Source organism: Ochotona princeps, chromosome 10 (genome assembly GCF_030435755.1).
Source record: "Ochotona princeps isolate mOchPri1 chromosome 10, mOchPri1.hap1, whole genome shotgun sequence".
NCBI lineage: Eukaryota > Metazoa > Chordata > Mammalia > Lagomorpha > Ochotonidae > Ochotona > Ochotona princeps.
The window spans coordinates 69,389,582-69,413,326 of record NC_080841.1 but is presented as its reverse complement, the minus strand read 5'-3'; the positions used below and the strand labels follow the sequence as shown (position 1 = coordinate 69,413,326).

At 47.2% G+C, this 23,745-nt stretch overlaps 1 protein-coding gene across 10 annotated transcripts in view; it reads right to left on the bottom strand.

The window, feature by feature from the left end:
- The window catches only part of ABI1 (abl interactor 1), a 97,595-nt gene extending 80,642 nt beyond the window's left edge, over positions 1-16,953 (bottom strand). For 3 of the 10 annotated variants that reach the window (XM_004588440.4, XM_004588443.4, XM_004588437.4), the window contains exon 1: positions 16,707-16,950. In XM_004588440.4, the coding sequence (XP_004588497.1) occupies positions 16,707-16,823 (117 nt within the window). In that variant the 5' untranslated portion in view covers positions 16,824-16,950. Of the gene's footprint in view, positions 1-16,706 lie in introns of all 10 variants that reach the window. The other 7 variants (XM_004588444.4, XM_004588441.4, XM_004588435.3 and 4 more) reach the window with 6 other exon arrangements.
- Between the last annotated feature and the right edge of the window lie 6,792 nt (positions 16,954-23,745).

Genomic DNA, 23,745 nt, shown 5'->3' with positions numbered 1-23,745 from the left:
TCACATATGGATACCAATTAAAGTTCTGGGTGTTCCATTTCTGATCCAGCCCCCTGGGAAAGCACAGAGGATGGCCCAAGTACGTGGACTCCGTCACCCATCTGGGAGGCCTGGATCAAGTTCCTGGTTACTGGCTTCAAACTGGACCAACTCCTACCAATGCAGCCATTTAGGGAGTGGACCAACAGATGAAAGATCTCTTTGTCGCCCTCCACCCAAACACACACACACACACACACACACACACACACGTAACTTTGCCTTTCAAAAACATAAAAACTCTGCCTTTTAAAAACAGAAAGAAAACCTGTTTGCTGAATGAATGTCATCCTGACTGCTCAGCTCAACGGAGCCTTACATCCTCAAAGGTTCCATCTTTCCAGAGAAGCAGCCACACCTATTTGATGATTCACCATCTCTGGACCAGCCCCTCCCAATCTCTCTTGAAACCCTTCCAATCTGTAGTCTTTTTCCACCCTGCTCTTAACTCCAAACAAAATTAACCCTTCCAAAAGTAAAAATTATAATCTCAATCCATTGCTTAAAACTTGAAATCCCTTCTCATCAGCCTCAGAGAAGATCAAAATCCTGAACACAGCCCCTACAGTCCTGTGTATGCAGCCCCTACACGCTCCTTACAGAGCCCTCCTCTTCACTCACTCACAGAGCCTGTACACATGCTGCCTGCCCTGTAAAAACACTGCCTACCCCTCCTCAGGTCGTCTGTTACCCTATGTTCACATTTCTGTCTCACCTCCTATGTTACTATGAAACACCTGATGTCAAAATCTATCTTCTCTAAACAGCATATATACATACATAAAACTTAGATATAATTTATAGCTTATAATTTATTTAACCACAGAGAAGCACTGCAAATCAGGGCAGAGATTAGCTCTGATTGTCAAAACACACCAGACACGTAACAGGCAGTAGGAAGCTGCTAAGTAATTGAGTAGTTGACAAACTTCTGTCTCAGAGTGAAGCAAGTACAGATGATCATGTATTATTACTATCTTGGAACTCCTGTGGCTCCAACTTTGTGGTATCATAAATGTTGCCACTTTCACTGGTTTGTTTGTGGCACTTTGATTATTCTAAACAAAGAGGGAGGACATCACCAGCCCATGCTTCCACTATCCAAAGCAAAATCTGAATATTATTAATTGCAGTGGAACACAGAGTTGCAAAAAACAAACAGGTTTCTCAAAACCTTTGAAACATAAAAAATTTGAAAAAGAGAGACTTTTTTTTAAAAACAGAAAGCATTTGGCCTGGCACGGTAGCCTAGTGGCTAAAGTCCTACCTTTGCAGGTTCCACAATCCCATATCGGCGCCAATTCTTATCTCAACTGTTCCACTTCCCATCCAATTCCCTGCGTGTAGCCTGGGAAAGCAGTCAAGAACAGCCCCAAAGCTTTGGGACTCTGCACCCACGTGGGAGACCCTGAAGAAGGTTCTGGCTCCTGGCTTCAGGCTTCAGATCTGTTCATCCCCAGCTACTTAGGCCACATGGGGAGTGAACCAGCAGATAGAAGATCTTTCTCTGTCTCTCCTGCTCTCTATAAATCTGACTTTCCAGTAAAAATAAATAAATCTTTTTTAAAAAGAAAGCATTAAACATATGCAAGAAAAAAATGCCAAAAAAAATAAAAAACAATCAAAGTGTACCCTCCATTTTTATCCTTTTCTCCCGCTTCAGTTGGGTCACTCTCATCAAATGTTAAACATATAGGGCTGGAGGTGTGTAACCCCAGCAACCATATGGGAGTTGGTTTGTGTCCTGGCTTCTCCATTTCCAATTCAGCTTCCTACTGTTGTGCGTAGGAAAGCAGCAGATGATAGCCCAAGCACCTGGGCTCCCGCCACCCACAAGCAGACTGAAATAGTTCCAGGCCCCTGACTTCCATGCGCGAGCCCCAACCATAGCAGCCATATGGGATGCAGCACCCCACACAGGAGTACCTAAGATCCAGCCCCCTCAATTCTGCTTGCCAGTTACAGAATTCCTGCTAATATGCACCCTTGGAGGCAGTACAAAATGACTAGAACAGTTAAATCACTGACACTAACGCAGAAGACCCAGATGAAATTCTAGGCTCCTGGCTTCAGCCTGGCCCAGGTCTGGCTACCACGAGCAGTTAGGGAATATATCAGCAGATAGTTGTCACTGGGATGTATGTATCCCCATCAGAATGTTAGGTTGAGTCCTGGCTACTCCGTGCTTCTGATTCAGCTTCTTGCTAATGCACCTGGGACGCAGCAGACGATGGTCCAACTACTTAGGTTCCTGCCAACTCGTGCGAGACTGGATGGAATTCCTGGGTCCTGGATTTTGGTCAGACCTAGCTCCAGCTTTGTGAGAGCTTGGGGAGTGAACCAGCAAGTAGAATATGCACGCATGTGTCTGTCTCTTCTATCTCTCTCTCTCTCTCTCTCTCTCTCTAGCTATCTATCTCCACTCCTTCCTACCTCCCTTTATCCCCCTCTTTCAAATAAAACAATAAAAAAAAGCCTGTGAAACTTGTTTTTTCATATATGTTACTTCAAAAATGACTGTCCAGGGCCTGGTGCAGTAGCCTAGTGGCTAAAGTCCTCGCTTTGAACATGCCAGGATCCCATATGAGCACGGTTCCTGTCCCAGCAGCCCCGCTTCCCATCCAGTTCCCTGCTTGTGGCCTAGGAAAGCAGTCAGGGATGACCCAAAGCCTTGGGACCCTGCACCTGTGTGGGACACCTGGAAGAAGCTCCAGGCTCCTGGCTTCGAATCGGCTCAGCTCCAGTCATTTTGGCCACTTGTGCAATTAATCATCAGATGGAAGATCTTCTACTCTGTCTCTCCTCCTTTCTGTATATTTTACTTTCCAATAAAAATAAATAAACCGTGGGCCCGGCAGCATGGCCTAGCGGCTAAAGTCCTCGCCTTGAACCCTCGCGGGATCCCATATGGGCGTCAGCTCTAATCCCGGCAGCTCCACTTCCCATCCAGCTCCCTGCTTGTGGCCTGGGAAAGCAGTCGAGGACGGCCCAATGCATTGGGACACTGCACCCGTGTGGGAGACCTGGAAGAGGTTCCAGGCTCCCGGCATCGGATCGGCGCGCACCGGCCCGTTGCGGCTCACTTGGGGAGTGAATCATCAGACGGAAGCTCTTCCTCTCTGTCTCTCCTCTGTGTATATCTGGCTGCAATAAAATGAATAAATCTTTAAAAAATAAATAAATAAACAAATAAATAAACCTTAAAAAAAATGACCGCCAAAAACTGTGGTTATTGACTTGGATATCTGGTAGACATCTTCCTGAAAATAAATGAGATGAAGCTTGTACTTCAAGGAAAATAACTGCAGTATTTTTCGCCAGGAAAAAAACTCAACCTTTCAAGAAAAACAAACAACAACAACAAAAAGAACAGAATTTTAGAAAAAAAAACCATCAGTATGAGCTTGGAAGATTTTGAAAACTTACAGTTTTACTGAGATCTGTGGTATTATTAGTGAATGAGGGTTTTTTCAAGTTACTAATGAATGGATCAACATTCAGATCTCAGTAATTTAGTAAACAAGTATTTCCCAAATGATCCATGCAATTAACTTTACTATAGTGGATTATAAAATGTCCAGTGATACTATTTCAGAGTTCAAGTGGCAAAGTTTTATTAATTTTACTTATTTGATAGGCAGAAAGACACAGGCCTGCTACTCGCCCAATAACAGCCCAAGTGATCCAGACAGAGCTGAGACGGCGGAGCCAGAAGCTCCATGTGCATCTCCCATCTGGAGGGCAGGGTCCCGACTCCTTAGAGCCAGCACCTGCTGCCTCCCGGGTGTAAACTCAGAGAAGTGCAGAGTGGAGGCAGGACTCAAACCCAGACACTCTTTCGTGGCAAGTACACACCCCAAGAAGCACGTTAAGCATTATGCTAAGTTCTAATACAATAGCAAAGAAAATCAGCCACAATTGTATACATGGGTTATCGTAACTTTCAACCTTTTTCTGCAAAATACCTCAATCCAAATAAAATAATAGCTTCAATGTAAGAGATGTGAGAATTGAACTTTTATTAGCCACTGAGATTTGCAAAAAAATGTTATGACAGTCTTATCACTGAACATTCTGTTTCAGAAAACTATGCTTTTCATAAAATATATTACACTAGAAATAAACTCTCTAGATGTTCTTAACGCATGATTCAAATTCTCAGCTTAAATTTTTAATACAGTAAAACAATGATAGATACATGCTACCTAAAAATAGTTCTCCAAAGTCCTCAGGAATTAAGAGTGTACAACAGGGCCTGGCGGCGTGGCCTAGCAGCTAAAGTCCTCGCCTTGAAAGCCCCGGGATCCCATATGGGCGCCGGTTCTAATCCCGGCAGCTCCACTTCCCATCCAGCTCCCTGCTTGTGGCCTGGGAAGGTAGTCGAGGACGGCCCAATGCATTGGGACACTGCACCCATGTGGGAGACCAGGCTCCCAGCTTCGGATCGGCGCGCACCAGCCCATTGCGGCTCACTAGGGAGTGAATCATCAGAAGGAAGATCTTCCTCTCTGTCTCTCCTCCTCTCTCTGTATATTTGACTTTGTAATAAAAATAAATCTTAAAAAAAAAAAAGAGTGTACAACAGTATTGCAGCATAGGTACTATCAATCCATATTGTGAAAAATTCAAGAGATAAAGGGCAAGAGAAGGTGTCACAACCACTAAACCAGCGAATCCTCTGCGTGCAAGAGCCAGCATCCCATATGAGCACCCATCCATGTCCCACCCAGCTCCCTGCTTGTGACCTGGGAAAGCAGTCAACGATGGCCCAAAGCCTTCGGGACCCTAAACCTACATGGGAGACCTGGAAGAGGTTCCTGGCTCCTGGTTTCAGATCAGCTCAGCTCCGGCCCTTGCACTCCGGGGAGTGAACCAGCAGATGGAAGATGTTTCTCTCTGTAGATCTGCCTTTCCAATCAAAATAAACTTTAACAAAAAAAAAAAAAAAAAAAAAAAAGATACAGAGGGACCAGAGTTGTGATGCAGCGAGTTAAGCCACTGTTGTGACACAGGTCTTCTCGATCAGAACACCTACTTGAGTCCTAGCCACTCTGCTTCCAGCTGCCACCTAATGTGCACCCTGGGAGAAGGCAGACAATTGCTCAAGACACCTGCTACTATGTGAGAGACCCCCACACCAGGGACCTGGCTCCTGGCTCCACACTGACCGGCCCTGGCTCCTGGGCCATTTGGTGAGTGAACCAGTGAATCCAAGATCATCTGTGTGCATGTGTGCATGTGTGTTGTGTAAAAGATAAACAAAGATATTCTAATTTAAAATATTCTCAATGATTTTAACAAGGATTTAACAGCATTCAAGAGGAATTATACAATTCATAAACGATTTGAATTAAGTCATTTACTGAAAAACCTACTTAGTCAGTGTCTATCTTAATTACAAGAAGGTAAACATTTAAATGTGGCATCTACTAAAAATAAGCTAGAATAGATGCAACTAAATAAAACTCATTTTTCAGAGAAACTGAAGAACCAACCTTGAAAAAAATTCTAGGAAAGACATTTTAGGGTTGCAGGCCTAGAGAAAATTGCCAGAATTGTCACTTCAGTCATAATCTACTTCACACTCATCCTTTCACAGAAGATAAAAGAGAATTAGGAACTAGTTTAGAGGCAAGTCATTTGTGACAGAATGAGGATTAAAATCAAAATTCCAGAATTGTATAGTCTGATAATACAGGACTAAGCAAAAGTATGGTCCACCTTTTTTGGATACTGGCATCAAAAATGAATCAAGAATGTGCAAAGAGAAACACAAGAAAACAGCTGGGATTCTATGGGAGCTGACACAGTGGGTCAGGGAAACAGTGTCTAAGGAAGTAAGCAAAATATTTTTTTTTTTTACTGTTATCTTCCAACATCTTTATCACTGTCCTCCTCCACTGAGGACTCCAGTGCTGGAACACTAACCCTCCGCAACATCTACTACTGTTCTTAGCAGTGTCACTCACTCAGAAAACCCACCCAAAGCCCAGGCAAGCAGAGCCACCCTGGGAGTTTTCCCACATCCTTGGATGCAGAAGGTCCAAGACTGGGCTTCAGAAGGCTTCCCAGGCACAGAGACTGCTCAGGGGAAGAGGCTGAAGGATGTGTGAGAGGGAGGATCAATGAGGGAGGGGGTTACAGGTGAGGACTGACTTCTGAGGGACTTCCATCAACAAGGCCATTATACTTGCAGGTTAAGTGAGGCGACTGAAACCAAATGGGTTGGAGGGGGGAAGCTGGAAGAATTTTATGGGTCGGACAGATACACCAACCCACTCAGCGGACCTGAGCTAGGCTGGTTACCATGGATCACCGCTGACCACCTCTCACCAACGCACACTAAAGTTAGGGCTGGGGACCTGCCTGGCAGGATTAGATAACAGTACCCACCACAAGTGCAGCAAAAGGGGACAGATAATGTTAGGCTGGGCCATAACACTGACCAGCACATGAGAGAACCAGGTCTGGGGACAGATTCTGGGGAGATACGCGGGTTCATCCCTGTGGAACTGGAACTGGAATTTCCACTGGTTTGCTTGAGCTGGTGGTAGAGTCAGAATGAGCCATGTATGATCATGGAACCCTCTGACACTCATGGGTACTGGGGTTGAGAACAGGCCAGGCTACAGCACCCACAGGCACACCCAAGAATGGGGTGTGGGGTGGGCTGGGCCTCAATACCCAACAGCTCATATAAAGGCCAGGACAGAAGGCAGACCACGCCAGGTGGGGGGCCTAGCACCCACTGGCACTTGTGAGATCTGGGTCCGGGAATGGGCCTGGTGGGGGAACTTGAGAAACTCCTCTGGTGGGCTATACTTCCTACTGGTGAGCATGTGATTCAGGCCTGGGGGTCGGTCAGGCTGAGCAAGGCAGCTGTACCCACTGGCAAGTGTGTGGGTTGGATCCAGAGGGAGTTGGACTTTAGGGCTGAGCAAACCTTAGCCCACTGGCATGTGCAGCAGCCTGGCTGGAGTATGGGGCCTGCCATGCTATGCTACCACACCTACTGGTTTGCATGAGCCAAGGATGAGAACAAACTGGGCAGGGCTGGGGTGCAGCACCCCCCAGCCAGAGTTGGGACTGGGAACGGGCCAGGTCAGGACAGGCTACAGCATCCGATGACAAAGGCCAAGATGGAGGATGGGCCATGCTGACTAGATTACAATAACCGCTGACATGTGAAAGATCTGTGCTTGGGAACAAGCCTGGTTGGGGAGCTAAGGGGATGTCCCAGCTGGGTTGTGGTTCCCACTGATGAGTGTGAGAACTGGAATGGGGGCAGCAGACTGTGCTGCACATGGTTGCAGTATCCCTCAGCATGGGTATGGACTGGGTCTGGGTGTGCCAGACTGGGCTAGGCTCCAACACCCATTGGTGCTCATGAGAGCCAGGGTGGGTGTAGGACAGACTATGCTAGGTCTCAGCTCCCGCTGAACCACGCAAGAGCTGGGTCTGGGTGTGGACCAGGTATGGCTGGGCTGTAGCATCAAACAGTAAGAACCAGAATGTGTGTGGACCAGTTGGACAAGGCCACTGTACCTGCCAGAACAAGAGATAGATTAAATCAGTCTGGGCCAGGGAAGTACCTGTGTGCACAAGAACTGCCACTGGAGGAGACTTGATAGCAGAGCTTGGCGAATTCCTCTGTCAGAACACAGTCCATGCAGGTAAGCACAAGAATCACAATAGGGAACAGCCCAGCCCAAGCCAGGTTACAGTACCCACTGGCATACGTGTGGATCAGGTCTGGGGGCGGGCGAGGTTGGCCCAGTTTCTAACATCCACTGGCAGATCCAGAACTAGGATAGGGTGTAGAACAGGCTGGGTAGGACTGCAACACCAGCCAGTTCACATTAGGGCCAAGACTGGGATTTGGCTAAGCTGGGCTAGGTTGCAGTACCCACTGGCAATGCCAAGGTGAGGCGGGCCATGCCGAACTGGGCCGCGGCACCCACCAACTACATGGACCCAGGGTCGGGGTAGTGTGAACCCAGTGAGGGTACTGCAAGAGGCTCCTCAGTTGGGCCACTGCTCCCACTGGTAAGCATGGGAACTGAGATGGGAAGCAGACCAGGTCAGGCAGGGCTATAACACCTGTTGGCCTTCATGTAAGCTCAGTCAGGGCAGAATCAGGCTGGGTTAGCCAACTGTACCCACTGGTGCATACATAAGCCAGAGTAAGTGCAGGCTGGCTGGGTTTCACTGCAGCATCAGCTGGCAAGTGCTGGGACTGGGGGGCAAATCCTGTCAAGCTAGACTGTAGAACCACTTGGAAGGTGAAAGAGCCAGGACTGAGAGTGGGCCCAGTAGGAAAATGGTAGGGAACTCTCTGATAGGTTGCAACTCCCATTGGTGAGCATGAGAACCAGGACTTGGGGAAGACCTGGCTAGACAAGCAGTGGCACCTACAGGCATGAGTATGGGCTGGATAGTGGGGTCAGGCGGGCTAAGCTAGACTTCACCACCCACTGACACATACAATAGGTGAGTGGGATATAGAACAGACTGGACCAGTCAGCTGTATATACTGTTAAGCTCAGGAAACAGGGCTAGGAACAGGCCTGCTAGGGATTAAAGGGGGTCACTCCGACCAGGCTGCAGCTCCCAGTGGTGTATGTGAAGGCCAACCAAGTATGTAGTAGGCAGGATTGGGCTGGACCACAACACCCACTGGATTACATAAACGTGGGGCTGGAGACAGAACTGAACCAGCAATGGCAACTACCAGTGTATGCACAGTGATAGCAACCCAAGACTTGTAATCACAAAATCATATTCATTCTCTCTCTCTCTAACAGTGGATAGAAGCATGCTCTCTCTGCCATTCCCCCATTAACCATCACTCCATTCCACTCGCCATCTTCTCCTTGCAACTTTGACCTTCAAAATAAATAAAATCTTGGAAAAACAAAAGAGAATGTTTAAATAGCATATGGTGAGTAGAAGAACAACCTAATAAGGGAAATACACCACAATCACTGAGCTATCTTGAGTGGCATGATGATTTCAAAATGGAAACCATGTACCCTGCCTACCACACCGCTTGCTTAAAATAAGCATTTTCAAATACAAGTTGCTAACATCTGCACTAAGAAGTATCTTTTTCTGTATAAAGCAACACATACATTTCTGATGATTAACTAGAGGCATTACTTCCCTGTGGGCTAAATAAATAGATAGGTTTCAAAAGAGTTCCACACAAGGGACTGACAAATGCTCAATTGGCTAATCCTCTACATGCAAGCACCAGCATCCCATACAGGTGCCAGTTCATGTCCTGGCTGCCCTGTTTTTGAGCCAGCTCCCTGCTTGTGAACTGGAAAGCAGTGGCTGAGGGCCCAAGTGCACAGGCCCTGCATCCATGTAGAAGACTCAGATTAACTTCCTGGTTCCTGGATTCAATATGACCAAATCCAGCCAGTGCAGCAATCTGGGGAGTAAAACTGCAGAAGGAAATACTGCCTCACTCGATCTAATGCTCTCTGTCTCTCCCTTTGACCCTCTCTATCTGTAACTTTACCTTTCAAACAAATACACTAACTTTCATATATATTGTTATAATATATTAACATACTATATATACATGTATATGTGTATGTATATATCAGATGCAAGGCGAGCATTTAGTCATTGAGCCATCGCACCAGACCCTCAAAAACATTTTAAACATAGTATTTTAGCTATTACACTTTTGTTCTCTTTAAGTTTCAAGTAAATACAAACTTGTTCTAATTTGGAGCTGGCAAGGTGGTTCAACAGACTAATTCTCCACCTGCTGTGCCAAGATCCCATATGGATGCCAGTTTATGTCCCAACTGCTCCACTTCCCATCCAGCTCCCTGTTTATAGTAGAGCAGCAGAGGATGGTCCAAAGCCTTAGACCCTGCAAACACACATGGAAGACCCAGACGAAGCTCCTGGCTCCTGGCTTCAAGTCAGCTCAGCTCAACCGTTGTAGCCATATGGAGAATAAACTAGATATACCTTTCTCCCTCTCTCTCTCTCTCTCTTTCTCTCTCTCTCTCTCTCTGCATCCTTCTCCAAAAATGTGCCTTTCAAATAAAAAATATTTTTCTAAAAAAAAATGAAGAATTTGCTCTAATTAAAGGTGACTGAGAATATACAGCTATAAAGCCTGCATGCTGTTTCCTTTAGGCTCTCAGTAAGAAATCACATTTAATAATTAGCCTCACAGATTTTTTCAGAGAGAAGGAAACACAAAGATCTTCCATCCACTTCCAACCGGCGCATGCAAGGTAAGGAATTAGCCATTAAGCCAATACACCAGGCCCTCTTTCAGTAATTTCCTGAAGACTTTCCAAAAGACAGAAATAAGCTAACACTGAGACTACAAACAGACTGAAACTAAATCTAAATACCACATGTGAAGCTCTTAGTACTAAAGTCACAAAAAAAGAAAAATAACAGAGAGGACATTAGCTTAACACAAACTTTCAAAAATAGCCCTAAAAATATTCAGTATTCTCTCTGAGACTACCATTGGCAAGAATGGAAGCTATTACACAGTATAAACATTCCTGAGAACTGAAACATTTGGTCAGCTCCTGCTCTACCCAAGGCACTCATCATGCTCAACAATAGCATTAACAAGCATGCTATGACATGATACGGGGCAATTTAACAATTAACTGGGGATCTCCCTAAAATTATGCAAGTCCGTATTTCACTACTTTACACTCCCAACCTATATCTTTAATTTTGCTAGCAACTGTTTTTCTCAAATTTCAAAGTGCAATTCTTTGTTTTTATGATTTATCCATTTTTCTTAGAAAGTCAGATCTACAGACAGAAGGAGAGAGAATGAAACATCCTCTGTCCACTGGTTCACTCTCCAATTGGTCACAATGGTCAGGACTTAGATGATCCGGAGCCTCCTCTGGGACTCCCACACAGGTATAGGGTTCCAAGGTCCTGGGCCATCCTCTGCTGCCTTCCCAGGCCACAAGCAGGGAGCTGGATGGGAAGTGGAACAAGATCGAGGATCCTAGCCAGCGCCCACAGGGGGATCCTAGCGTGCAAGGGGAAGACTTAACTACAATGGGCGCTCAAAGTACAATTCCAAGAATTCTAACCATCCCAGCCTGTCTTCATTTTTCATACGTTTTGACTGACTTTCCCCAAACCTGGCTTGTATAGAAATCACATTTACCCAAAATATTTCAGGAAATTTCCTGTTCATCGTTAATTGTTCTACAACCTCTTTTTTTTTTTTTTAAAGATTTATTTATTTTTTTTATTACAGTCAGATATACAGAGAGAGGAGGAGAGACCTCTTTTAAAAATCACTATTGCGGGCCCGGCGGCGTGGCCTGGCGGCTAAAGTCCTCGCCTTGAAAGCCCCGGGATCCCATATGGGCGCCGGTTCTAATCCCGGCAGCTCACTTCCCATCCAGCTCCCTGCTTGTGGCCTGGGAGAGCAGTAGAGGATGGCCCAAAGCCTTGGGACCCTACACCCGTGTGGGAGACCTGGAAGAGGTTCCTGGTTCCCGGCTTCGGATCGGCGCACATCGACCCGTTGCGGCTCACTTGGGGAGTGAAACATCGGATGGAAGATCTTCCTCTCTGTCTCTCCTCCTCTCTCTGTATATCTGACTGTAATAAAAAAAATAAATAAATCTTTAAAAAAAAAAAATCACTATTGCAACACTGATCAGAATACAAAGAAAAACAACAATAATAGGAGGATACAAAGGAAGGAAAAGCATTTACGGAGCCCTGTGACTCCCATGGTACACCACTGCAAGTGCCAAGGCTACCATATTTTGATCCCGTCAATTATCTTTTGGTGACAATTACAAACATGTTTGTTCTTAAGCATTTGCAACTTGGGACTTCTATGCATTTTAACGTAAAGGGTCAGAGTGGTTGGGTTCACAGGCTTGCCCAACAAGAGCCTATTTATTCTATGATCCTCCTGAATCAGTTTGAGTTCTACTCTGGGTAGAAGCAGTGTGACCCAGGAAGAGCACACCCTGGATTCTGCCACAGTAACATACACATCCTGAGTCCCACCCCTCAGTGCTACAGGATCAAGCAATTCTACAGTTTCTGAGTCCTGATTGCCTCATTTGTAAGACAGCAATGCCCATCATGGAGAATTTCTAAGGATTAAATCAATGTAATGCAAAAACAACCCCGGCCCCTACAGTGGCACAGCAAGCTAAGCAGCTGCTTCCATTTGAGCAGACACTGGTCTAAGCACTGGCTGGCTGTTTCCAATCCAGCTATCAGCTAATGTACCTGGGATGGCAGTGGAAGATGGCCCAAGTGCCAGATGAAGCTCCTGGTCCAGTCACAGCAATTGCAGCTATTTGGGAAATGAAAAAGAGAGAAGACTTTCTCTCCTTTGTCTCTTCCTCTCTCTGTAACTCTATCTCTCAAATAAATCCTTTAAAAAAGCAAATAAGACACATATTACCTCTCCAAAAAAAGTAAAACCAGCAGAGACTGTGACACACACAGTAGGTACTCAATAACAGAGTAACTGTATTAACTTCTACCCTTCTCTATTACCCTTTTTCCATATTCTTGTCTTTTTATTCAAGAAACAGAAGCCTTTCTTTAAAAAAAAAAAAAAAAAAAAAAGATTCTAGACTTTGTTTTGAAAGAGAGAGATCTCCCATCGGCTAGTTCATTCCCCAAATGGCCACAACAGCCACGGCTGAGTCAGGCTGAAGCTGGGAACCAGGAACTTCTTCTGGGTCTCCTTAGTGGGTGCAGGGTCCCCAGGCCTTGGGTCATCCTCCACTGCTTTCCCAGGCCACTAGCAGGTAGCTGGATCAGAAGTGGAGCAGCCACACTACTCAGTCACCTATCTGGGATTCAGCAACAACTTTACCCACTATACCACAATGCCTTCCCCATCCTAACATTCTTTTTATCCCCTATGTTATAGTAAGTAACCCACTCAAAATCTGTTTAAAAGAATTTACGATTTCAAATCAGAAAAATCTGAATTTTATTCTGGGCTTATGAATATTGAACTTTGATATTTAACATCTCTGAATCTTAGATATTCATCTCTGAGAAAAAAACAGAATTGTGTAATTTACTGTTATAAACTGTACAGAATCAGAAATGTTAATTTTTACTTACTCCAAAGTGCTTCCGTTCAAAAATATCTGCTTTGTGAAACTAAATGTGCAAAACCAAACAATGTCCCAGGAGGAATCAAACAAGCTAAATGATGTGGCTCACAGTAGCACTCAACTTTATTCTCCCAAGCTTTATAACTCACTCCTTAATCCAAACGGAGCTCCTGCTGGTGGGATTGCAAACAGGAAAAAAAAAAGCACACATTCAACAATGAAGCCTTCAGTGGTTCCTTACCCACCCAAGCAGTGCACACCTCAAGAAACCTGCCTTAAGCAGCTCCACCTCCTCTTCCCCTAGCAATTCCCGAGTCTGCTCAAACTCAGCAGGGACTGTCCTTGACATAATGCACCAGAAACACTAAGTCTGCTCAGATCAAACAAAGATGGTGTCTATAGCAATGACTGTAGAAAAACCCTTGTACCTGCCTCATGGTCATTTTTAAACACTGTCCTTGGGGGTTGTCTTTGAGCCCAGCAGTGAAGATTGCTGAAAAATTGACTCTAAGCTGGCAGGCAGAATCGGTTCACACCCCCGGGGCTCCTGCCACCCCCACGAGACCTGGCTGGCTGTCCCAACGCCCAACATCAACCCCGTGCCCATAGCTGCCTGAGGCACCTGGAGAGTCAACTGGCAGAAAGAAGCCTCCTTCCTGCCTCTGCCTCTCCAATAAATGAAACCTTGTCCTTTTTAAGATAGTGGAGCCTTTTGACAAATTTTACTGTTAATAATACAATTTAGTAGTTACAGTCAATAGAATCCACAGAGCTAACAAACCACTCCAAAGACGCAATTGTGCTACAGCCAAAAGAACCTCCAGCTGACCGCCTTAACTGAACTGTAAGGCACTTTCAAACTGCAGAAAAAAAAAAAACTTTAAAAACTGAAAACTGAATTCTCAGGCTAAAAACCACCAAAGCAGGAATGTATCTCAACTCAGCTATTAGAAACCACTCAAAATACAAGTGAATGCACACTTTGCCCAAGACGCACTAATGAGGACACTTCAAAAGCTTTGTGAAAAAACTGAATTATAAGATGATTTTATGTTGATGCAAAAAAGTTTCTGCGATTCACACATAGCTTGTTCGTGGAGATCCCTCATGTTTCACAGTGTTAGTTACAGCTCAGTCAGGGTCACAAAGGGGATACAGAAAGATCTCAACAGACGTTCAAGTATTTCCAGTACTATTCAATCCCCCATGGCGCCAAAGTCAGCAGCACCAAGCCCTACATGCCTTCCTTAGCCTGTCAGTGTGCAATCGCCTGAACCACTTGGGCAGGCAACCAGCGGACTGGCTCACCACAACATAAAGGCTACAAGGTAATTAACAACTTCATGTTTATTCTTCTCCTGTCCCCAAGTAAAATCAGAACACCTCACCGCTGTCAGCCTTGAAAAGACCAACAGGAACAATTTAGAGGGCCACTAGCAATGGCTCCCTCCTGGCACCCTGGGAGTCCCTCACCAGTTTTACAACAGAAATAATTGGACTCTATCCTAAAGAGGAAAAGCTACCGGTGAGGTTTTAAGGTGCCTCAAAGTTACACCAGGGTGGTGGGAAGGGGAAGAAACAGGGCCAAGCAAGGGGGAGGAAACACACGAAAGCTTAGGCTACCTGAGGAAGAGATAATCAAGGGACAGGTTAAAACAGGCTCCCAGTTACAACAGTTGCCAACACGAAACAATCAGCACACCATATACTTGTAAGATTTCCCAACATGCAAAACAAACTACACCTTCCCCTTCTACCAAAGCCCTCGCTGAGCCTTTTACAGAAAAGAAACGCAATTTAACTTTCTGCGCTTCCCCTCCAACTTTCAAAATCTTAAAACGTTCAGCGAATTAGGGTTTGCTTCATTTTCAAATCTCTTCACATTAAACAAAACGGAAGTTGCCTATTTTTAACACTGCTAAATGACAAAAATCACTTCAACTGACAGACTATCTCCACATTTCTACAAGACTTAAATTTAAAAAATGAGAGACTAAATATCAAGTTTGCAAACACAGCAGACATGGCAGGCGTTCAACACTTGGAGAATTTATCAGTAAAATCCCTAAAGTAAAAGCGAGGGGGGGGGGGGGGGCAGGGAAGAAGGCGGAGAATGACCAAGATAAATTCCTAGGGGAGCTACTGGAAGATCCACTGCTACTAATATGGAAATTGCAAAATACTCAAAATACTCTAGAAACAATTTCTCTAAAATACAGTGGGAAAGCATTAGCCAACACAGAGGCTACTGGTTCTTAAAAAAAAAAATTGCATAGGAATGAATGCTTTTCCTTCACATTGCAGGAGGCCTGACCTTCCAAAAGCACGTTTTGCTCTGGCCTTACCAACAACCAAGTGTGAGGGGGGGGCGGGGGTAAACTGCTGGTTTCCCAGATCTGTGAAAAACGAACGACCACACATATAATTCACTTCCACACCTTAAAATTAAAGCAAAAGAGCATCTGTCACATATAAGGCCCCCCAGGATTTTCTGAGAAAAAAAAGCCACACCTGACGGTGCGGTTCCGGAAAGCGGTGCGCGACTCTTAACCATGTACTTAGGGTGGGAGAGAGAAAGCTCGGCTGGACAGCAGCCGGCAGGGCCACCATCCTATTTTAAGTTACTCAAGAAACCCACAGTTGAAAACTTTTGGGGGGGGGGGGAAGGAGAGAAGAGCGAATCGTCAGCAGACATTTCCCCCTAGTAGCTTCGTTCCACTGGGGGGTTTGCTTCTGTTATGCAGAGCACCCCCCCGACTTACTCTTTCTCTCCAATACCAGAAGGGGAAGTGCAGAAAGCCGAGAACAGGGCTGGGGGCTGCTGGGTAAGGGGTGACGAGCCGGGCCAGCGGGCAGGCGAGAGGCACACACCGTCCCCACTGAAGCAACTGCAAGCTGCACTTCTCCACCCACGCCCCACGCCCTCTCTTCCTCCAACTCCCCACGCCCGCTGCCCTCCGCTCCTCGGGTGCGGTGGGGGGGAAGTCAGTGTAATGTGACTCATGACAAATTCTTTCTTTTTTAATAAATAAATAAATAAATAAATACGAGACACACCCTCTGGGCTGGCCTGACATAATCGCCCCCACCCCACCCTCCTGCGCCGACCCACACACCACACACACACACACACCACACACACGGCGCAGAGTGGGGGAGCAGCAGAGCCGGCACACTGGGGAGCGGGATGGGGGGCTGCTCCCCGACACTAGAGCCTCCGGCGTGGGAAGAAGAGGAGGAAGGGGAGCAGAAGGACGGCAGGGAGACCCCCCGGGGGCCGAAGTGGGGTTGGGGGGACGCTGGGCGGCTTCCTCGCCCATTTTCTCCCTCTCCCCTTCTATCAGCCGCAACCACCGCAGTCACTTCCTGTATGGCAGCCCGAGTCCCCGAGGCCGGCCACTCGGGGGGTTAGGGCCGGGTTTGAGGTTTTCGGGGTTCGGGCAGTGCTCCCGTGAAACACACCCCCAGCGCCCCAGCGCCCCGGGCCCTCGCTCGGCGCCCAGCGCTCCGGCCCCTGCCCACAGCCCGCCCCGGCGGCCAGGCGCGCCTCACCTGTATGTAGTTGTTCTCACAGTAGTCCGCCACCCGGGTCAGGTTCTGGTAACTCTCTATCAGCGCCCTCTTGCCGGACGGGATCTCCTCCTCTAGTAACATCTGCAGCTCGGCCATTTTCCACCGCTCCGCATCGCTTCCTCTCGCCTAGCAGCAGGGTCCGCCGAGGCGCCGCGCACCTCACCCCGAGCCGGGATCCGAGCCGCCTGCCCGCCCTCCCGCCTGGTATTGTGGGACGGCACCTCCTCCTCTTCCTCCTCACTTGCTCTGCGCCCGCCCCGCCACCCACTCCGCGCAGCCGCCCCAACATCTCGCGAGATTTCAGGCTCCTGGGCGCCCTTCTCACACCCTCATCTCCGCCTCTCCCGTTCGCGAGGCTTTCTGGGAATTGTAGTCCCCTGTACTCGGCTTCCCGCCTAGGGCGCATGCGTTCGGAGTGGTTTTCACAGTTCCGGAAAGGGGGCGCCACAGAGCAACTGCAAAATGGTTGGCCGGAGAAGATTGAGACAACTTGGCAGAACTTGTGCAAATGACGAAATGTCAGTGATTCAGAGATACCCGATTAGGTAAGGACTTAAAAAAGAAAAGGAAACTCCCTATCTTTACTTCCTCTGACTTTTTACAAATAACGTGACTCCAGCTTGCCTCTTGCTTCTTTTTCTTTTAATTTGAATTTATTTTTTACTATTTGCTAACTGCCGGGGGAGGAGAGTGCAAGGGGGGATTTGCAGTCCCAAGTAGGTAAGAGGGGAAGCGATTAGGGGGAAGGTAAGTGAGGGTTAAAATCCTCGGTTCCAGCACAGTAGCCTAGTGGCTAAAGTACTTGCCTTGCATGCACCAGGATTCCATATGGGCACCGGTTCATGTCCAGGCTGCTCCACTTCCCTTCCAGGTCTTACTTTCCAATAAAAATAAATAAATAAATAAATAAATAAATAAATAAATAAATATATATATATATATATGTATATATATATATATATATATATATAGGCCCTTAGTAGCCCCCATTCGAACCCATCCCTAGTTTTGCAGGCCCTAGCAATGCATGGCCAACAACACACAACATGATAGTGGTAGCAGTGGCAGTGCGGGGAGGACTGGACCAGGGCTAGCATGCACCCATAGTGACATGGTGGATGTATACCTCCTTTCCCCAAAGATTTAAAAAGAAAAAAAAAAGAGGACCAGATGTAATGGCTAACCCTACACATCCAAGCGCCAGCTGCTCCACTTCCCATCCAGCTGCCTCCTTGTGGCCTGGGAAAGCAGCAGAGGATGGCCCAAACGCCGGATGTGGGAGACGTGGAAGAGGGTCCTAGCTCCTGGCTTCAGACAGGCTCAGTTCCGACTGTTTCCACCACTTGGGGACTGAACTAGCAGATGGAAGATCTTTCTGTCTCTCTTTGAAAAAATAGAATAGACAACTATGCTAGCATAGTGGTATAGTTAACACAGAGTTGACATTCACCAGGCCCAGGATGACCACCAGCTACTGGCTGCTTTCCTCCCAGCAATGTTAACACTTGCCTAGGTACAAGGCAACCAAGGCTGTGGCCTGCAGCCTTTCTAAAGCTTCTGCCCTTACCCATTCATTTGAAGCTAACACAGCTGTGAATGGCCAGCTGTGTTCCAGGCAAGGTCCTGGACACAGAAGGGTGGACACGAGGAAGGGTACTCCATGCATATGGCGACTCCCTCATGCCTGATAGAAACGCACGGGACACATAACATTTTCTTGTCCTTGCCACTCTTGTGCATGAATCTTATCAAACTTTTACACTCATGGACTCATGACTTCTTTGGGGCACACATCGCCATTTCTACTTTTCCTCATCAGCTGCCTTGCTTAAATTCAAAAGGACCCTAGACTGCACTTTCAGTTGGAATGCAAGTGCTTTTAACAAGGAAATTGTTGTCCTTGGGCAAAAAAAAAAAAATTAAGGAATGTGTAAAACATCGTATTTTCCTCCCTCTTTATGCAGTTACTTAGAATCATGTTATCCAAATTTATAATTTTTTCTGGGGATAGGTGTGGAAGTACACCCTTTTTCTTAAGAACATGATGCACAAGAATAGCAAACAGAGTAGACTGAGCTTGTCCCGTTACCCTGTAATAACTTACCTTAATAGGTCTTTCGACAAAACCCAAAAGCCTCCAATGGACTACTTTTTTAGGATTCTTTTTTTTTAAGATTCATTTTATCTTTATTCGAAATATAGACATACAGAGAGAAGGAGAGACAGAGAAGATCTTCCATCTGTTGATTCACTCCCCAAGCGGCTGCAATGGCAGGAGCTGCACTGATCCAAAGCCAGGAGCCTGGAGCCTCGTCTGGATCTCCCACGGAGGTTGCAGGGTCCCAGGCTTTGGGAAGGAAGGAGGCACAGAGAGGTGCCACTCATCCCCAGCCATGCTTGGCCAGCGAGGCATCCACAGTCCCATGTGGAAAGTCTGCTTCCTGCTAGCACTCTCAGTATGCTGAGAGTTCTGGGGTGTTGGGGCATCTGATGGACTGGTTCAGGCACACTTTCACAGGTAGGCACTGTGGTTCGGCAAATTAAGATGACACTTCTCCCTTCAACATCCCATTTGGGTACAAGTTGGATTCAAGTTCTGGCTGCCCGGCTTACAATCCAGCTCCCTGCTAAAGGCCTAAGAAAGCAGTGCAGGATGGTCCAAGTGTAGGAGACCTGAAGGAAGCTCCTGGTACCTGGCTTCAGCTTGGCCCAGTCCTGCCTGCCGCAGCCATCCGGGGAATGAATCAATGGATACATGATCTATCTCTCTCTCTTCCTAACTCTTTCAAATAAATAAATAAATAAATAAATATTTTAAAAAGGTTTCTATCAAGCACTGTTTGTTAGCCTTTGCTAGGGTCTGTAAAATGTTCAACTTCTAAGAGGAAAAAATACCATCTAAGAGAAAACTTCTAGTACCACTAGATTTTGCACTGGGATTCTAAAGTCCCTAGTTTGTAAATGGGCTGTTTTCTGATAACATTTCTCTAGTGTTTACAATTAATACAAACATTATTCGAGTTATTGAAATTTCACATATTTTATCTTGGTCTCTACATAAGCCAGATTATTTTTTTTCTTTTTTTTTAAATTTTATTGTATTGTTGACAATCTTTACATAGTTAATTGCGGTTAAAAAAAAAAAGGTTCAGGGGGATAGGGAAGTTGGTAATACTATTATGTCCATATTGTTTCCATCATGTATCTGAGGTAAAGGGCGATATTGAGGGAGAAGCTCCACCCAGTTTCGCGCCCACCCCAAGTCCCGGATGTGGGGCATGCTCTGAGATATTTGCTCAAGTGGTTTCAGATTATTTTTTTCAAAGATTTATTTTATTTCTGTGGGTAAGTCAGATTGACAGAGAGAAGGAGGTACTGAGAGAGAAAGATCTTCCATCTACTAGTTCACTTGCCAAATGACTACAGCCACCAGAGTTGAGCCAACCTGAAACAAGGAGATAAAACCAGGAGCTTCTTCCAGGTCTCCCACATGGGTGCAGGGTCCCAAGGACTCATGCCATCCTCTGCCAGTTTCCCAGGCCACAAGCAGAGAGCTGGATGGGAAGTGAAGCAGCTGAGACTAGAACTGGCAACCAAATGGGATAATGGCACTACAGGTAGAAGATTAGCCAACTGTCATGCAGCGTCAGCCCCCAAAGCCAAGTTTAACCATGAAAATTACTAAGCTTGAATATTTCCAAATACTGATGCATGTCAACAACACTGGGGGAATGATTGAGGAGGAAGGTAGGAGTGTTTCAAAGAACTGTGAGATTTCTTTAAAGCTTACGATTCTCAGTGATAAATAATCCTTTTATCAACGAATAAAGAAATGGAAGCTTAGATAGGCTAAGAAATATAGCTTAGGTCACTGGAGAAGATAGTTCAGTTCTATTTACACTACCCTGTATACAAATACAAATATTTGGGCCCAGCACAGTAGCCTAGTGGCTAAAGTCCTTGCCTTACACATGCACTGAGATCCCATATTGGCACCAGTTCTAATCCCGGCAGCCCCAATTCCCATCCAGCTCCCTGTTTGTGGCCTGGGAAAGCAGCTGATGATGACCCAAAGTCTTAGTATATGTGCTGCCAAAGCAAGCATGGCCCAAAGCCTTAGGACCCTGCACCCATGTGGGAGACCCAAAAGAAACTCCTGGCTCCTGGCTTCGGATCGACCCAGCTCCAGCCATTGTAGCCAACTGGGGAGTGAAACAGTGGACAGAAGATCTTCTTTTCTGTCTCTCCTTCCCTCTGTATATCTGACTTTCCAATAATAATAAATGTTTCCAAAAAAAATACAAGTGTTTGGGCCTAGCACAGTAGCCTAGTGGCTGAAGTCCTCACCTTATTTTTTTGTTTCTGGGGGAAGAGGAGAAACAAAGAGGGAGATCACTCATGACCTTAGGACCCACCACCTCAAATCAACCCAGAGTCTCAATGTGTGCATATTCCAAGGGTTCTGTCCAAGTAGTTTGGATAGTTCTGAAATGCTACTATTTTCAATGCTCCAAGGATGATGTCACTCTCCCAATGTCCATTGGCCCCATTCACCGAGATTTTTTGCTGTCATCGTTTGTTTGGGGTTGTTGTCAAGTTTGTTCTATTCTCCTTCTGCCACAGCACCAAATATGCTGCCTTATTCTCCTTTTACAACAGGGCCTGTGTCCACTGCTCCATGTTTTTCATTAAGTAGGGCATGTTCTTGCAGGTGAGACCAAGTGCCTGGGCCAGACAACTCAAGCCCCACCAGATCCCCTACCCCTGGGGCTCATAAACCCGGCACTCATCTCGCAGACAGGCCCCCGGATCAGGCCAGGCGACCTGAGCCCTGCTGAATCCCCCACCCCTGGAGCTCAAAAACCCAGCACCCACCTAGGAGGTCAGCCAGGTGACCTGAGCCCCACCAGATCTCCCACCACTGAGGCTCACAAACCTGACACCCACCTAGTAGGCGGACCCCAGGACGCAGGCCAGGAGACCCGAGCCCCACAGGATCCCCCAGCCTGGGGTTCATGAAACCAGTACCCACCTAGAAGGCGAGCCCCAGGATCTGGGCGAAGCAACCCAAACCCTATCAGTTCCCCCATCGATGGGGCTCAGGAACCCAGCCCCCACCACACGGGTGAGCCCCAGGACCTGAGCCAAGCTACCTGAGCCCTGTCAGATCCCACATCCCTGGGACCTCACGTACCCAGGCTGGCATGACTCCCCTCATCTCAGCATCCGCAATCTTATTGTGCTGCCTGGCCTAGTCTAGTCTGCCCCCTGTTCCAGCTCCTGCTGCTGGTGGATGCTACAACCTATCCCAGCCCAGCCTGAGTGTTAGCCCAGTCCTAATGTGAACTGGCTGATGTTGCGGCCAAATTTGGCCCCCTGCCCTGCTTCTCAGATCTGCCAGTGGGTGTTATGTGCTAGTCCAGACTGGTTTGTCCCCAGAACAGACCCTCAGGTATGCCAGCAGGTACTGTAACCTGGCATGGTCTGGGCTGCTCCTTGCCTTGCTGCTTGAGCCCATCTACAGGGACTGCATCCCAATTAAGGAGTTTCCCAAGCTCCTCCATCGAGTCTCTGCCCAGCAGCAGTTCTTGCATGTTCCAGTGGGTCGTTGGCCCAGGTTGACTTTGTCTACCTCTTGTTCTGACAAGATCAATGGCCTTGTTCAACTGGCCACACTCATTCTGCTTCTTGTTGTTGGTTGTTGCAGCCCAGCGATACCTAGTCCACTCCCAGACATGGTTTTCACATAGTTCAGTGGGAGTCAAGACCTAGTCTGGCCTGTTCTACACCCAGCCTGGCTCTCATGAATACCAGTGGGGACTGGAGTCAAGCCCAATCTGTCGCTCCACAGTCCCAGTGCACACCTATGACAGTGCAGTCTGTAGCCATGTACAACAATGCCTGCTGCCCTCAATCCTACTCTTGTTCTCACCAGTGGGACTTCCAGCCTAGCTGAGATACCCACTTAGCTCCCCAGCAAGGCCTAACTCCATTCGCTGTTCTTGGGCAAGCCAGCAGAGATGAAAGTTTCACAGGGGTGAGCTCATATGACCCCCACAGATTCTGCTATCAGACCAACTTCTTTCACTCCTGTTCTCCCCTCCAAACGAATTTGGTGTCAGTCCCTTACTTACATACACAGTTTACATACACATGTAAGCTGTGATTCCTAACCTGGGCATAAAAACCACACATCATCTCTCACTACCACCTGTGCGATCCCATCATCCACCTGTACTTCAAGACCCTCTAACCTTGAGGGTGCACCACCGGGTGGCCCGAGGGGTTTTACCCAGCAACTTTGGCCCTCTGGACCACCAGGGCCCTTCAGTGTGTGTGTGGGAGGGACCATGTGGCCTGGCTACAGGTACCTGTGTGGGTTAAAAAAACTAACCTCCAGGATGCGCTGGTCCTGGAGGCCCGCTGAGCTTCCCTCCCCCCAGGGAGCCAAGGTACTCAGCTGTACCTACCTGCACTGGGTTTGAAAAGCCTCCAAGCAGGGGCTCTTGAAGGCCTGCCGTGAGTGCCCCACTCCCTGAAGTCCACACCTTGTATGCTCCAGGATCTTGTATGGGTACCAGTTCTACACAGCTGCCCTGCTTCCCATCCAGCTCCCTGCCTTTGGCCTGGGAAAGCAGTTAAGGATGGCTGTAGCAGGAGGAACCTGTACTGGCCCAGGCTTCTTGCTGGGATCATAGCTCCCCATCCACTGCTGCTAGGCAGAGGGTGGGTCCTGGACTTGTAGGCAGCCAGAGTGCCAACTGCGCCAGGCTTTGCCCACTTGCTATCTGGTGACAATCTCTGGGGTCTTGAGGATATGGAGTTGCTGCCTAGGGACATCCATGGATAAGGTCACTGTGCATGTAGGTGAGGAATGAATCCTGAGGGATACCCAACGATAGGGCCACTGTACTTACAGGTAAGCCAGGGGACTGAGACCTGGTGGGTTGGAGGGGAGACCTAAAGATATTTTTGGGTCAAACTGATGTACCAACCCACATGGGAGTCCTGCCTTGGG